Here is a 16,061-nt window from a genome sequence, read left to right as displayed (position 1 = left end):
CTGCCCCTGGCTCACAGTGTGGTCCCAGGCAGGCCTCTTGACCTCTCTGAGCTTCGGCTTCCTTGCCAGTGAGATGGTGGCAGTGAGAGAGCCGGCCCCCAGGGCGGGGGAGCGGGGGTGAGCTCAGATCTGTCCGCTGCTCGGTGCTGTGCTGGGCGCTGCCCCAGAGCTCAGAGCGTGTTGACTGAGGGTACGTGTGTGTCTGACCCTTTTCTCCCCGGGCTCTTGGGAGGCCGCCATCCTACCGCTGCTGTTTAGCATCAGTGAGGCCGGTGAGTGGCTGGTGGTCACAGCAGCGGTCAGCTGCTGAGCTGGGACTAGAGCCTGGGTCTGTAGGAATCAGAGCCTGCTCGCCCTCCGTCCTGTGGCCTAGCCCATTCCTCAGAACGGGAGGCGTCTCTGGAGAAGGGAGAGAGGCGATTTAAAGTTTGCAGGTCCCTTATTTGGAGCCCCTCTGGGAGCCCGTGCTGGGGGCGGGGGCAGGTGTGACTTCTCAGGGAGCCTCAGCCCAGCAGTGGCAGAGAGTGTGTGGAGGGCGGTGCGCAGGCCAGCGTGCTCTCCCGGCCTGTCCCATCCTCAGCGCTGTGCGATGGTGGAGGGCGGTGTGCGGGCCAGTGTGCTCTCCTGGCCTGTCCCCTGAGTCGGCCCGGGTCGCCCTGTCCTCAGCACTGTGCGATGGTGGAGGTGGCAGGTTGACCCAGTAGATTGATGCCTCTTGCATGTTTGCCTGTTGCTTTTTTTTTTTTTTTGCCCAGGAAGAGCTTCTGATGGTTCCCCCAAAGACCACTTTGGGGATTCCTAGGGCAGCCCCCACGATGGCTCTCTGCTGAGACAGGAACTGGGCTCCTGGACCAAGGCCTCCATCTGGGAGTCATGACCCCCTAGAGGAGGATGGGCATCTCTGTGCAGTTTCTGGGGTCAGCGTATGTCTCTCTCATTAGATTCTCACAGGCACGTGTGGTACCCCCACCATCTCTCCGAAAGGCCGAGAATCACTGCTTTAGAGTCAAAACATTTAGGTGCAGGGAGGGGCCTGGGAGCTTCCTTTCCCTCCCCAGCGTTACTCCACCCCTGCTGGCTGTTGCTTATTTCCAGAGAGTTGGCTCGTTCTGAAAGCCTGCAGCCTCAGCGCCTACTGGGTGTTCAGCAAGCCTTCCTGGCCCAGACCCTTGAGAAGTGCCAGGGCCCCTACAGTGGGGACCAGGAGATGGTATGGAGGGTGGTGATAGTGAGGGCAGAGAACAGGGCCCCCAGACGAGTGCTTCCCACTTGCAGCAGAGAGCTTCAGGGAGGAGGCGGTTTCCTAGAGCTACGCTGTCCATTATGATGGCCACGTGGCTCTGCATGTTTAAGTTAATTAACGTTAAGTATCACCAGGACTTGAGGTCCTCCATTGCACCGTTCAGCTCTCAGGCGCCCAGTGGTGATGTGTGGCTGGCAGCTGCCTTGTTGGGCAGCGGGGTTGCCCTGCAGAAACTTCCAGCACTGGCCATGTGTTGGGGAAGCGGCCTTGCTGGGGGCGAGGTGGTCGGGCTGAGGGGACAAGGCAGTGGGTTAGGGGAGGTGAGGCTGCCAACCCCATCCCTCCCGGGCCTGTGCCCACCCTGGGAAGCTGTGCCCGGCTCTGTGGCGCCCAGACTCCCCGGTTCCCAGGCAGAGGCTTAGCAGAAGCGTGGCTGTCTGGGCGGGGGGGGGGGGGGGGGGGCGGGGAGGCGTGCCCCCAGTGGGTGGAGGGAGCTGCTGTGGTCGTCGTCAGCCCTGAAGGGAGCCCGGGCACTTGTGCCGCCCATTACTGTCCGTTCAGTCCTCAGGCCCTGGTGGGTGTTGGGGGAAACTGAGGCTCAGGGAGGTTGAGTGTCTCGTCTAGGGTCGGGTGGCCGGGGGGCGGCGGGGCTGGAACTTGAACCAGGCCTAGGACTCCAGGCCTTGAGGCTTTTCCCCCGTGTTGCACCATGTCCTTAACTGGACCCCCAAGGGAAGAACCTGGGTGAGGAAGTCCTCTTGCCCTAAGAGGGTGATCCCAGGGAGGCCCCCCCACGACGTGAGCCCCTTCCCGGAGGCCTCGGGGCGGCCCCGCCCTTGGCCTCAGCTGCCGGCACCCTGGAAGGGGGTAGGCTCCGGGCTCCCCGTGTATGTAGCCCGGGCCAGTGGCCCTGGGTGGTGGCGGGTGTCCCCAGGCCTCCTCCCGCGTCCCTGACGAGCCCCTCTGCCTTTGCCCAGATGACCCAGCTCATGAAGGCGGCCAAGAGCGGGACCAAGGACGGGCTGGAGAAGACACGGATCGCCGTCATGCGCAAAGTGTCTTTTCTGCACAGGAAGGACGTCCTGGGTAAGGCGCCGGGGCAGGCTGGGCCAGCAGGCACGCAGGGCGAGGTTACCGGGTCTCCGGGCTCCTCTGATGGTGGGGCCAGGGCCTGATCCCCACAGGCGCCGGCTTGCTTTCCAGGCTCCAGCAGACGGGCCCTGTCTCTCCTGGGGACCATGGGCCTCTCCGTTCAGCGTCCCTGCCCTCAGCCTCCTGCCTCTCACACTCACCTGGCCTCATCGTTTTTTTTTTTCAATATTTATTATTTGGCTCAGCTGGGTCATCCCTCAGTGGCATGAGGGATCTTCATTGACTCACGTGAGGTCTTCCTTGCGGCGAGCTGGATCTTTTTTTAGTTGCAGCTCGTGGGAGCTTTAGTTGGGGCTTGCGGGATCTAGTTCCCTGCCCAGGGATCAAACCCTGCTCCCCAGCCTGGGGAGCACAATGTCTTAACCGCTGAGCCAGCGGGGAAGTCCCTCCCGACCTCGTCTTTGAATGTGGCTTTGTCCATTCACCCGTCTCTCCACCAGCCAGCGTTCATGGAAGCCCTGCTAAGTGCCGTGCTCCAGGCTGAGCGCAGGGACACTGTTAGATGAGTTGTCCCCAGGAGCGCCCGGTACAGTGCAGGGGGCAGGCGTGCAACAGGAAGTGGCAGCTGCTCGGTGGGGCACCATGGCGAGAGCGTGGCGAAGTGAGTCTGGAACGTGGGAATGAAAGATCAGGGCTGAGAGCAGAGGTGGAGCAGGCCCAGGTCTCTCGGGCAGAGGCACAGGGTGGGGACGGGCACTTCTGGCCAAGGACCAGCGTGGGCGACACTCCGGAGGTGGGGAGAACGAGACGTTCAAGAAGTCAGCATGTGCGGAGTGTCTGTTGGGGTGCCAGGCACCCTGCTAAGAGCTTTGCAGTTTCTCATTCAATCCTTATAAGCACCAGACCAGTGCAGAGGGCTGTCTTGTTCCCACCTGGACATGAGGGAACAGGCACAGAGTGGGTGAGTGTCTTGCCTGGGGACACACAGGTGTGGAGGGGACGGAAGAGGCTTCCTCTGGCTGGAGTGAGGCTCAGGGCCCCGTGAGCACGGGCGTCCACGCCAGGGAGGGTGGTGAGGCTCTGCACCCTCCTGAAATCTGTGCACGTGAGCCTCCTATGCCTCGGTTTCCTCGTCTATACGTTGGGGCTGATCGGGCGGGCCTGTATCTCGGGGGGCCTCGGGGGGATGACCAAGCAGTGCGTGGGGAGAACCCAGCACAGCTGCTCGCCCCTTGCAGCAGGCCTTCTTCCCGGCGGAGCCCCGGAAAGCAGGCGCTTGGTGCTGGGACAACGTCTCGGTGACCTGGCTGCCGCCGTGGTGCCACGGCCTCCTGACCGCGTGATCTTGCCCGGTCCTTCCCCTCATCTGTGAAACGGGCTTAATCCCGCCACGGCATGTGCTCGACTGCAAGCTGTGCGGGGAGCCCCGGCCCCTATCAGGGAGGGAACGCTGGGCTGAGGAGGCCTTCCACACCCGGAGAGGCCTGGAGCTGGGACGGGGCGGGCAGGCTGGCTGGCCGGAACGGTCCCTGGTCACCCTCCCCATCCCCGGGCCCTCCCCACCCCGCCTGCAAGCCCAGAGCCTTTCCTAAAGTGACCCTCCCACCAGAGACGTTATTAATAGCCACGGCTGGCTCGAATCACCGGCCAAGAATGTTCCCCCGGGGCGCGTGGGGGAAGAGGAAGCCGCGGGCCGGGCGGCCGGGCTGGGTGCGGGGCCGGGCCCAGGGGGCCATGTGGGCCAGGCAGGGGGCCCTCCCCCGCGCCCACCCCCCTGTGGCCGGGCGCGGCCCGTCCTCCTCCTCCTCCTCCGTCTCCTGCTCAGGTAAGGCCCGCCAGCCCGTCCCCACCCCGCCCCGGGCACCTTTCCTCCCGCTTCCCTGGCGCCGCCTCCCGCCACCCCAGTTGCTGACCCGGCTCCCAGGGCCGCAGGCCCCGTGTCTCTGGGCCCATGTCTGCCGCTCGGGGCCCCGTGTCCCTGGGCCCATGTCTGCTGGTCCTGGGCCTGTGCTCTGCCTGACTCTGCCTCTCCGCCCGAGCCTCTGTCTGCCGGCTCTGCCCTTTGAGAGCCGCCCCCACTCGCGTCCGCGTCCTCTGCTGGACTCCAGCTGAGCCTTTTCCCTTTTGGATCTCTCTTTTGGTGGGGGGAAAGATGAAAACACAGAGCCAAACAGCTTGTTCTCACAGCTTGCTTTCTTCCCTCTTTTCAGCGTCCAGAAGAAAACTATTTTTAGTGCCTGGTGATGGGGACATGGGCGGCCTGGCCTTTGGCAGGCAGAAGCGGGCGGGTCTGAGCAGGGACAGGGACTCGGCAGAGTGGGTCCTGAGAGCTGAGCTCCTGTGGCCTTCTCCCCGCCCCGCTCCACTGCGCCTCACCTCTGTGTCCGGGCAGGCTGTTCCCCAGAGGATGCGAGGAGGGCTGGACCCCCGAGGCGCTCTGAGGAGCTGCTTGTCCCAGGGCCCTGGGCTGCGGCGGGGCGGCCCCGGCTCCTGGAGTCTGAGCAGGTGTGTCCTTCTCGCCCAGCAAGTGTCACTAGCCCAGCTCCCTTTGCAGGTGACTCGGAGGAGGAGGACATGGGGCTCCTGGAGGTCAGCGTTCCGGACATCAAACCCCCAGCCCCGGAGCTGGGCCCCATGCCAGCTGGCCTGACCCCGCAGCAGGTCTGTGGGGGTGCGGGTGTCCCCAGGGATGGCGGGTCCCAGCCTGCTGCCTGGGGCCGCACCCGTCTGGGTCTGGAAGGGGAGGTGACGGTCAGTGGCAGAGCCCAGTTGGGCAAGGGCCTCCTGGGACCCCACTCGACCTGCCACACAGGCTGCCCACAGTGGACCCCGTGGGTCAGCGCTGCCGTGCCAGGTGGGGCGGGGCTGCCCCTGGCACCCTCGCTGCCCAGCCTCGAGGCAGCCAGCGCAGCTCCTGCTAAAAGAGCATAGGCGTTGGAAGAAGTGGCCGCAGTCAAGAGAGGGCTGGGCAGCACTGAGCTCACCCAGCTCAGAGGGGACCCTGGGGACGCCTGGGCCCCCGCCTGCCCACCTGTCGTCAGCTCAGACCCCAGAGTCGCTGCAGGCTTCCCAGGAGCCTGGCTCTTGGGTGGTGTCTTCTTTCTCCCGGAGGGTCACATCGAGATCGGGGCGCCTGTGCCCTGGGGCCCCGCGTGGCAGAGCCATGACTGAGGTCCTCTCCATGGCTGGTTTTCCCCTCTATGAGGCTGGGAGGCGACCCTGCCTCCCTCTGGTCATGAGGGCTCTGGGCAAGACGCATTGGGGCAGCAAATGCATCGAGCGATTGGCCGGGCTGGCGTTGGCAGGACATCCTGGTGTTGCACCCCTTTTGAAAATGAGAGATTTGGCCACACTTCTTGTCTCGGGAACCCGTCTGCCTCCTTCCTTCCCTCTTTCTCCTGCTGGGGCCCTGGCAGCATCTGGGCGGTGGCCCCCAGCCTCCTCCCTGGTGCAGTGAGTCACCGTCAGAGTTCAGAGCCAGGCGGGACCCCAACCTGCTCGCCCAGCAGCCGGGCTTCCCCTTTCTGGTGTCGGCCGGGTCGGGAGCCTCTTGCATTTCTTGGAGCAGCAACGTTAGTTGTTCTAGGCCAGTGGCTCTCAGCGGAGGTGACTTTGCGCCCAGGGGACATTTTGCCATGTCCGGCAATGCTTTGGTGCTCACAGCTGGGGGTGGGGGCCCCTGGAGTCTACTGGAGAGAGGCCAGGGGCGCTGCTGGCCACCTGCGGTGCATAGGACCGCCCCCCACGTCAGCAGGCGGAGGCTGAGGGTTGCTCTGGGCACCCCTGGGGACTGGGAGTCCTGGACAGAGCGTCCGTTTGCGGGGCGGTGGCCTGGCTTGTCACACAGCCAGGGCGTGGGGGGCACAGTCAGGCCCAGGCCAGGCAGGGCGGTGGGGAGACAGGCACAGGGTGCCCCAGCATGGGGAGGGATGGTGGGGGGCACCTGCACCGCCGCACTCAGGATGGCTCGGGGGCGCGCTGGGGGTTCCCTCCCGGCCCTGGGCCAAGGTGGGCAGGCTCCCCCCTCAGATACCGCTCACCTATGACACTTTTCATAGGCCCTGTCCCAGCTTTGCTGCACAATGGGGTCACCAGGGAGGCTTTAAAAAGCCCCGCTAGCCAGGTGGCACCGCAGAGCAATTCAGTCAGTGTCCAGGGACCCCCGTGTGCAGCAAAGGCCCCGCCCCCGCCCCCACCGCCGTGTGCTGCCGTGTCCACGTGAGGGCTTCCTGAGTGGGTGCTGGTTGGGCTGCCCCCGGGGAGGCGCTGATTTGGGCTGAGGTGGGCAGAGAGGGGAAGGGAAGGGCTGGGATGCTTAGCCTGAAGCAGAATCCACTTGAGCGGGTGGGGGGGGCACGCTCAGGACTGTCTTCTGGGAGAGGGGTCGGTTAAGGATCAGATCTGTAAGTGGCGGGAGCTGAGATTTCATTTCCGTCTAAGAAAGAGCTCTGTACAAGGGTGGTCCAGAGACAGAGGAGGCCTCCCGTCCTGTGGGGGAGCATGGTGGTTCCCCATCCCTGGATGGGCGTGCAGAGGCCAGGCAGGACCTGGGAGTCCCCACGCCCCCGGACCACATGCTGCCATCTGGGGAGCACGGGCACCTGTCTGGGGTGGGTGGGCAGGGGCTCTGGGAGGTGATGCCAGCTGCCAGGCTCCAGTGGGCCAGGAGTGGCTCTGGGAGGTGGTGCCAGCCTGCCAGGCTCCAGTGGGCCAGGACTGGCTCTGGGAGGTGGTGCCAAGCTGCCAGGCTCCAGTGGGCCAGCCTGCCAGGCTCCAGTGGGCCAGGAGGGGCTCTGGGAGGTGATGCCAGCCTGCCAGGCTCGTGTGCCAGCTGCCAGGCTCCAGTGGACCAGGCGTGGCTCTGGGAGAGACAGCTTCCTGCTGCTCCGCTGGCTCTCGTGATCCTCTCCCCATCTCCTGGTGCCCCGCCCACAGCCGGTGCTCGCCCGGGCGCCCTTGGCACCATTGGCACGGGTGCTGACTGACCATGCTCTCTGCCTGACCAGGTGGTCCGGAGGCACATCCTTGGCTCCATCGTGCAGAGCGAGGGCAGCTACGTGGACTCTCTGAAGCGGGTCCTCCAGGTACGACTCCAGAGGCTTCAGGATCCCCACGAGGGGCGTGTTACAAGGAGTGTTTGGAGGCTGTGGGCATTTTTCAAGGCAAGGAGCCAAAAGCCAGTGTTTCTGTGGGGCCAGCAGGACCTCCGAATGGGGGACACTGAGAACTTCAGGTGCCTTGGTGCTCACGGGATGACTCGGTTTTCTGAAACGATGTTGGGGTTCAGTGAGATGAGGTCTGTCCCGTGGCGCTCAGTTGCGTCTGACTCTGTGGCCCTGCGGATTGCAGCCTGCCAGGCTCCTCTGTCCATGGGATTCTCCAGGCAAGGATACTGGCATGGGTGGCCATGCCCTCCTCCAGGGGATCATCCTGCTCCAGAGATCTGACTCTGGTCTCCTGCACTGCAGGCAGGTTCTTTACCATCTGTGCCCCCAGGCCTGGACCTGCGACTGTGGGCCCTCTGGTGCCTGGGAGCGATCCTGCTTCCTCGTCCCTCTGGGATCCGGGGGAGGGGCCACAGCTCCCCACCGTCTGTCTGGGGGCTCCTGGGGTGGGGTGTCGGCCTCACCCCCTCCCTTGCCATCAGAATGCCCAGGAACTGCTGAGTAGACCCTTGCATGGCCAAGGTGTGCCGGCCTGGTCTATTTAGTTTACGTTCCTGAAACAGCGACTCCGGGATGTTGTGGGCTGTCTGTAAGGACCCCGGGGAGGGCATTGTTGGGGTGGGAGAATGCTCCGAACACTCCCTTCCCCTGCCGAGTGTGGATCCCCAGTGGAGGGGCCCAGAGCCCGGGCCTGTCTAAGCCTGCTGGAGACCGTGGCTCTCGGTCTCGCTGTGACGCCGCTGCCACTGCTGGCAGACTGGCTCAGCTGCGGCGGAGCCGATCCGCGCCAGCCCCTGGGGCCTGCCTCCGTGGCGCCCCCTGCAGGCTGGCGTCCCCCCCAAACCCCGCTTCCGCCGAAGTCACGGGTGGGCTGTGGACGGTCGAAAGGCTCGGCGTGCTGCGTTCACCCCGTCCCGGCGGGGTGGGGAGCGCGCCCGGGGCCCTGCGGGCCGTGGCGGCGGCCCAGGGGCGCTCACCCGCCCGCCGCTGCCTTAGGATTACCGCAACCCCCTGATGGAGATGGAGCCCAAGGCGCTGAGCGCGCGCAAGTGCCGCGCGGTGTTCTTCCGCGTCAAGGAGATCCTGCACTGCCACTCCGTGTTCCAGATCGCCCTGTCCTCCCGCGTGGCCGAGTGGGACGCCACCGAGAAGATCGGCGACCTCTTCGTGGCCTCGGTAGGTGTCCCCAGGCCCCCCTCCCCGGCCCCGCCGAGGCGCACGCCGCCGCCCTGACGGGCGTCTCCCTGCTCCCCTGTCCACGCCCGCGGGGTGTGTCCACGCCCGCGGGGTGTGTCCACGCCCGCGGGGTGTGTCCACGCCCGCGGGGTGTGTCCACGCCCGCGGGGTGTGTCCACGCCCGCGGGGTGTGTCCACGCCCGCGGGGTGTGTCCACGCCCGCGGGGTGTGTCCACGCCCGCGGGGTCCGAGGGTAGCAGCGCCCCTCCCCGGCGCCACCGCCTCCCCCCGTGACCTGGTGTCTGCGCCCCGCGTGCCCTGTCCGCTGCCCTCACTGGGTGGCAGGTGTCCTGACCTCCGGGGTAGCCGAGACCCCCGGGAGCGGAGGGCCGTGGCCGCGGGGAGGGTGGACGTGCTCCCCGCCCAGCCCCTCGCCCCGGTGTGACCCTCCCTGGCGGGGCCCACGCCTGTTTCAGTTCTCCAAGTCCATGGTGCTAGACGTGTATAGCGACTACGTGAACAACTTCACCAACGCCATGTCCATCATCAAGAAGGCCTGTCTCACCAAGCCCGCTTTCCTCGAGTTCCTCAAGGTGGGCCTGAGGGCGGTCTGGGGCTCCTCGCAGCAGAGCCCGGCCCTGGCGGGGGAGCGGTGGGGAGGGCAGTGGGGGGCAGGGAGGCCTCTCGGGAGGGGGGCGCTGTCCACCCTTTCTCTGGTCCAGGCGCCTCTTGTCTTTCCTCTGGGGCATCCCCAGTCCCACGGGAGATGAGCCCCTGCTCCCCGCCCCCTAAGGGGGTGGTCGAGAATTAGAGGGTCTGTAAGCCGCATGGGATCTGAAGCTTTGACAGGAAGAAGGGGGCCGTGACATCTTGCTGGTGGGGGCTGGGCTTGGGTGGGTGTTCAGGTGGGACTCAGTGCTGCGGGGTCCTGTGGAGAACAGGCTGTAAAGGACTAAAGGCCTGGGGTAGCCATGGGGCCACGTCCCCACCCCCTCCTTGTTGCACAGTCATGATTCAGACGGAGACCCTGCCCAGCAGAGGACACAGGTGGGCCAGGACCCCCAGCCTCAGAAGACACACCCACAGTCCAGATCCCAGAGGGATGGGGGCCTTTCTCAATGGGGTGCCACCTGTCGCGGGTCCTGGGGGGATGGTGGGGTTGAAACAGGGAGACGGGAGAGTGTCTTCCAGGTACCAGGGCGGTGGGCAAAGGTCAGAGGCAAGTCCAGCTGGATCCTGGGCACGGGGTGCCCGGGAGAGAGGCGCAGAGCCTCTGAGTTCAGTTTGGGTAGATCCGGGCCTCAAGCCCAGGGCCTGGGATGTCATAGTGCATGCAGTGGGGTGCCGCTGAAGCTTTGGGTGGAAGCGGAGGCCGGTGGGGACGTCCCTGGGTTGCAGGGACCGAGGTGTCAAGGTGGCAGGTGTGTGGGTGGTGTGGTGGAGACAGAAGCGATACCCAGGGCAGTGAGAAGCCCCATGCCCACCCCGCCCCGGGACCGGGCCCGTTCACCTTACGTGGAGGGAAAGGTGGTCTCAGCTCTTTCCAGAGGCCTGGCCTCTGGAATAAACGGTTGAAGGTCCTAGTTATTACGCTTTTGGTCCAGAGACCTTAACGGGCTGCCCCAGGCCCCCAAGGGTGTGGACCCCATGCTGGCAGGGACCCCTGGCTGCGGACCCAGGGGCCTCCCTGGCTCTTCCCTCCTGCCCGAAGCTGACCAGGGTCCTGGGGAGAGGAGCCCGGGTCGGCACAGCCGTGCCCCGGGTGCCAGGCTCTTGCCGAGGACGCTCAGTGAGTGACGCCGCCTCCCCCAACAGCGGCGCCAGGTGTGCAGCCCCGACCGCGTCACGCTCTACGGGCTGATGGTGAAGCCCATCCAGAGGTTCCCGCAGTTCATCCTCCTGCTGCAGGTACCGCAGCCGGCTCTGCCGGTACTACCGCTGGCTCTGCTGCCGCCGCTGCCCCGCAGGGTGCAGCTGGGGCTGGCGCATGCCTGGTGGGGTCGGGTGGGAGGCCTGGCTCTGCCCCAGCACCCAAAGCCCTCACCTGGGCTGTGCAGGGTGGGCGGGGGCTCGGACCCTGGCCGCGCTTTCCTCGCCCCCGGGGTGGAGCCCATTCAGTGGGACCGCGTCCTTTCCCTCCCCTGGTGGGAACCTGGTGACGGGTGCAGACAGTCACCCACGACAGTGGGGGGCACATGGAATCCAGTGCCCTCAGGGCCCCTGGCAGGGCGGAGAGGCCCTGTGAGGGCTTTGGTCTTGGTGCTCCAGGCTTCCCGAGAGAGTGTCAGCCCTCACTCTGGGCCCCAAGAGCTTGGGACAGCCCCCCCTGATTGCCGGGGGTCAGGAGGTGAGCCCCCAAGGGCCCCAGCAGCGTCTTTCCTCTGTCCTCAGAGTGGACGGCTGCAGGAGGGGGTTTCGTGTCCGCACACTCTCCATCAGTGAGTCAGGGCTGGGTCTACCCAGTCACGTGACTTCACGTTCTCACGCGGTGGCTTTCTTGAGGCCTTGCCCCCTGTCAGGCCCCAGCTCCTCGGGCTCCTCCTGGCTGGGTCCTTGTCAGGCTGGGTCTCCGTGGGGACTGTGGAGGCTGAGGCTGGGGCCCCAGCCAGTAGAGGGTCTGCTGGGATGGGGGGGTCTCAGCCCTGGCTCCCCCTGGGCCCCCACAGGACATGCTGAAGAACACGCCCAGGGGCCACCCGGACCGGCTGTCGCTGCAGCTAGCCCTCACGGAGCTGGAGACGCTGGCCGAGAAGCTCAATGAGCAGAAGCGGCTGGCTGACCAGGTGGCGGAGATCCAGCAGCTGACCAAGAGCGTCAGTGACCGCAGCAGCCTCAACAAGGTGGGTGCCGGCCCCCGCCCGACGCCCCTGTCACCCGCCTCCCGGCGCCTCCAGGTAGCTGAGAGGGGTGGCTCCTTGCTCCTCTGGGGTCCAAAGACCTTTCCTTGAACGTGTGAAAGTGAAAGTGAAGTCGCTCAGTCGTGTCCGACTCTTTGCGACCCTGTGGACTGTAGCTTACCAGGCTCCTCTGTCCATGGGATTCTCCAGACAACAATGCTGGAGTGGGTTGCCATTTCCTTCTCTGGGGATCTTCCCGACCCAGGGATTGAACCCGGATCTCCCAAATTGCAGGCAGACGCTTTAACCTCTGAGCCACGCTAACCTTGACCATAAGCCTCTCTTTTCCCCCTAATATTTATTTATTTATTCCGATGGTGCTGGGCTCTGTGGCCGTGTGGGCTTTCTCTGGTTGCAGCGTGGAGGCATCTCTTGTTTCGGAGCACCGGCTCTCGAGGGCTCAGTTGCCCTGCGGCCTGTGGGATCTTCCCAGACCGGGGGTTGAACCTGTGTCCCGTGCATCGGCAGGCAGCTTCTTAGCGCCTGGACCTCCAGGGAAATCCCGAGGAGCAGTCTTAACTAGAAACCCCTGCCGTCCACCCCGACATTAGTTACCGCTCAAGCATTTTTAGGATAAAAACTGATTTTATTTAGCAGTAGAATTGCCAGTAAAGATGCCTGAAGTGATAGCCTAGTAGCATGTTTAAACGACTGGGCCGTGGAGTCAGAGTCTGCCTTTGAATCCGGATTTTGCCACTGGTGTTTACTGTGGGGAATCACCCAACTCTCTGAACCTCAGTCGCTTCCTCTGAAACCCTTCTCTGAAATGAGTTTGACAGCACCTGACCCTTAGGGCTTCTGCAAGGCCAAGGAGAACACTGGCAAAGTGGCGGACCCAGAGTCCTTAATGCAAGGTGGCCCTTGTCATTATTAGTGTTATTTTTTAAAAAGAAAGACCAAAAAAAAAAAAAAAAAAAACCCAAACAAACCAACCATGCCGTATTTTGAGATTGCAACTTAGAAACATTCTAGCAAAAAAACTTAACTTTCAGATGAGTCTATTAGAGAACCCTGTTTTTTAAACTTATTGATTAATTTTATTTTTGGCTTTGATGGGTATTCTTTGCTTTTTTGTGTTTTTTTTTTTTTTTTAATTTGCAGTGAGCAGGGGCTGCTCTTCATTGCGGTGCATGCGGTCTCATTGTGGGGGCTTCTCTTGTGGGGCACAGGCTCTGGGCGCTTGGGCTTCAGTAGCAGCAGCTCACAGGCTCAGCAGTTGCGGCTCATGGACCCTGGGATACGAGGCCTCAGGACCTGTGGTTCCAGGGCTCAGCGGTTGCGGCTCGTGGCTCTAGAATGCGGCGCTCAGCAGTTGTGGTGTGTAAGCGTAGGTGCTCCGAGGCACGTGAAGTCTTCCTGGATCAGGGATCAAACCTGTGTCCACTGCACTGGTAGCTGGATTCTTATCCACTGTGCCACTAGGGCGGTCCCTGGAGAACCCCGTGTTTAAAACACAAAGTTGGTACAAGAGACACAGTCACCTCCCGGAGTCACCTGTGGGTGATCTTCAGTCCTGTGTCTCCTTGGCGGCTTGTGGCACGCACGGCTTGCAGCTGCACCCGCATCCGGGAGGTCCCCAACCCCGGGCTCCAACCCCTTTCACTCAGTAGAGGGTGGGACTTGGCCCTGATGGTGTGCGGGGAGGCGACTACGCCCCAGGACACTTGGCAAGAACAGAGTTGTTCTCTGGGGAAGGGACATCGGGTAGGGTCACAGGAAGGTGTTCAGATCATCTGGGGGAAAAACTGGGAGCCTCCTGGCTCTGTGCCCCCAAAAGCAGAACTAGGGCCAGTGACTGAGGTCAGTGGGATTTCAGCCACAAGGGGAGGACTTCCTAGTGTTTGTCGAGCGTCACCACGAGTGCCTCCCCACTGGCCCGCGCTTTACAGCCTGTGATGCTCTCTGACCTTCACTGTGATCTGTGATCTGTATCACAGGCCCGCAGAGCAGGGCCCGGACAAGGTGTTCTAAGCTTCGGGGTCCTGCATCTTAAGACGGTCCCACCTCAGGCCAAATTCAGTCTGCACACGTGTGCTCGGGCCCACACAGGACTTCTAAGAAGATGAAATTTGTTGCCAGCATTTAGAAATGGAGAAGCGTCCCACAGAATTTAGACTCGTTCATCTTCTCCAAGGGTTGGAAGAGCTGGCATCCTGGCCCACCTTCCCACGCGGGGCCGGTCAGCTGAGTAGCAGCTGCCCATGCCCCCTCAGTCCCCATCCGGGTCTTTCCCCCGAGGTTACCTGCTGGCAGTTGGGTTTGCTCCACCTGTTCCAGGAGGATAGCGCTGGGAAGAAAGATAGGGCAGGAGAGGGGCCCCCGCCCCGGGCCCCCGCCCCGGGGTGCCTCGTCCAGGATTGCCCAGGGTGGGCCTGAGGGGTGGGGGCGTCCCTCCTCGCCACCCCAGGCGGGGCGCCCCCAGCCCTCTAATTCGGAATGCCTCTCGGGAAAGCGACTTTGGCCCCGTCACAGCTGCACGCTGGCGCCTGAGGGCCCCGTCCCGGCCGCGCGCTGCCGCCCGAGGGCCTTCACGCTCGAGAAGCAGCGCCTCCCGCCCCCTGCCGCCGCCCCTCTTCCGCATCGTGAGCGCTTCTCTCGCTTTGGCTCACGCGCCTGTGAGGTCGCCTGGGAGAGACCTCACCTTCTTAGGCCAGGCCTTCTTAGACCTGCTCGGGAAGGAGCTGTGCTCCCCTCTGCCCGCCGGGGGGACCGCCCAGGCCGCAGGAGGTCAGGGAGACCTGTCTGGAGCTGGGAGCGGGGCCGAGAGCCCCGAGCCCGAGTCTCCCGCCGTCAGGGGGCCGTGCGGGGCGCGTGCGCGGTGGTGGCGGTGGCCGCGCAGCGCGCCCTCCCCGGCCAGGGGAGCTGGTCCCCGGCGTGGTCTTGGCCGCTCTGAGCCCAGCGCTGAGGTTTCCCCCTCGCCGCCGTCCCCCGGAGAGAAGTGGAAACGAAACTGGGTGTGCCCAGAGCGGAACCGTGTCGGCTGTTTCAAAATGTGCCTGCTCAGGACCTGGCTGCAGGGGGCTGCTTGTGCAATATCCGAGCTTTCTTTGGTCTTTTGTTTGATCTGCTTAACTGGCAGGAGGGTGGTTGCCAGAAAGCAGGGGACTTTCCTGTCCCGCGTTCTGGGTCACGGCACACGTGGCTGTCTTTCTGGGGCCTTCTGTCTTCAGGGTCCCAGCTGTGTTTTCACAAGCCGGTGGTCAGCTGGGTGGTGGAAGTTGTGAGGTGGGGGAGCCCAGCCTTTGCAGTCATGGGGGCTCCTGGGGCCCCCGAGATTTGTGTGTGTTGGGAGCCATGGGCCTTTCCCTGACTCCCCTCACCCCCAGCCTGGAGCTGGAGGGTGTGTGGCCAGCTGCCTCGTGCTGCGGACCGTGCGTGTGGCCCGGCTCCAGCCTGCCCTGCTGCTCAGCCAGCACGGGGTCTTGGCAGGCCGCTTTACCTCGGGAATGTCTGCCCCTTCATCTGAGAATGGGGGGCCTAGGGGCACTGGAGCTGGTGCGAGGAGAGGTGGGCTGTCTCGTGGCGTGTGGAGTAGCTCAGGGTTCCCTGCTGCCCCGAAAGCCGTGGTTCTTCAGAGGATAGCAGAGTGTTCTCTCCGGGAGAGGAGTGACCGCCCTTTTCCTTGCGAGGATGGGGAGGAGGGGGTTGGCTGTTACGAGAATGAACTTGTCTGAATACTCTTCTTCTTCCCCCGCAAAACCCCTTCTTAGCAAAGACATGTTTTCCGTCGGGCCCTGGCTTTGTTGGAGGGCCTGTGCTGGCTGGTGTCCAGCCCAGGATGGGCGCACGCCTGCCTGGAGGTGTGAAGGTCTTCAGCCTGGTCAGCGTGGTCCGAGGGCTGCCTCGCTGGCCAGCAGAGCCCTCCTAGCCCCGCATGAGGCCTTCCCTGAGGCCCGTGGCCGACACGGGTCAACAGGTCAGGGCGAGGAGCAGGACCTGCCTTCAGGCCAGGAGTCTGCCTGCTTGAGGCTGCGAGAGCCATGGGGACAGGGGCCATCCTATGGGGTGTCCTACTGTGGGGCCAGCTCGCTGGACGTCACGCAGGGCAGGCACTTAGAGGGGCCCCGCATTTGGGTTAATGCTCTGCCGTCAATGTCTTGAAGTTCTTAATAATTCTGAGTGAGCCCTGTCCCGGGCTCTGCAGGTCACATAGCCAGAGTCACCGTTTCCTTGGCGATGTGAGCTTTCGTGCTGTCACCCACTTGACAGCCGAGGGGGCCAAGGTGTGGGCAGGCAGCCCAGCACCTGCCAGGGGGCTCCACGGCGTGCCTCGGAGCCAGGGTCGGCGCGTGGTTCTGTGCCCTGGAGCCATGCTGCCGACAGGGACGGAGCGGGGCTGGCGGGGGCCGGCTCACCCGAGCAGGGTGCTGGCTGCTGGGGGGCTGGCGGTCAGTGCCTCTGGTCCCCAGGGGTGGAGGGCATGGTCCTGCCTCACCCTCGCCCCTCCGGCCGCGGTCCCCTTTGGGCGTGGAGGGACCGCCCTGGGTA

At 64.2% G+C, this 16,061-nt stretch overlaps 1 protein-coding gene and 1 long non-coding RNA gene across 13 annotated transcripts in view; one reads left to right on the top strand and one right to left on the bottom strand.

Annotated features, from left to right (window-relative positions):
* The window catches only part of ARHGEF10L (Rho guanine nucleotide exchange factor 10 like), a 161,873-nt gene that overhangs the window by 83,004 nt on the left and 62,808 nt on the right, over positions 1-16,061 (top strand). For 10 of the 12 annotated variants that reach the window (XM_069575144.1, XM_069575146.1, XM_069575140.1 and 7 more), the window contains exons 8-14: positions 2,221-2,329; positions 4,890-4,996; positions 7,342-7,419; positions 8,497-8,676; positions 9,153-9,269; positions 10,492-10,584; positions 11,343-11,516. In XM_069575144.1, coding sequence (XP_069431245.1) covers positions 2,221-2,329; positions 4,890-4,996; positions 7,342-7,419; positions 8,497-8,676; positions 9,153-9,269; positions 10,492-10,584; positions 11,343-11,516 — 858 coding nt within the window. Of the gene's footprint in view, positions 1-2,220; positions 2,330-3,665; positions 4,161-4,889; positions 4,997-7,341; positions 7,420-8,496; positions 8,677-9,152; positions 9,270-10,491; positions 10,585-11,342; positions 11,517-16,061 lie in introns of those variants that run through there. The other 2 variants (XM_069575150.1, XM_069575151.1) reach the window with 2 other exon arrangements.
* Positions 12,588-14,535, bottom strand: LOC138433085 (uncharacterized). Its single transcript, XR_011254137.1, has 3 exons — positions 14,215-14,535; positions 13,481-13,627; positions 12,588-13,003 (listed from the first exon to the last, which is right to left on the bottom strand). It is a non-coding gene; the product is annotated as an uncharacterized lncRNA (long non-coding RNA).

Source organism: Ovis canadensis, chromosome 2 (assembly GCF_042477335.2).
Source record: "Ovis canadensis isolate MfBH-ARS-UI-01 breed Bighorn chromosome 2, ARS-UI_OviCan_v2, whole genome shotgun sequence".
Lineage (NCBI taxonomy): Eukaryota > Metazoa > Chordata > Mammalia > Artiodactyla > Bovidae > Ovis > Ovis canadensis.
Note: the sequence above shows the minus strand (reverse complement) of the source record. Positions and strands in the feature narration are given on the sequence as shown.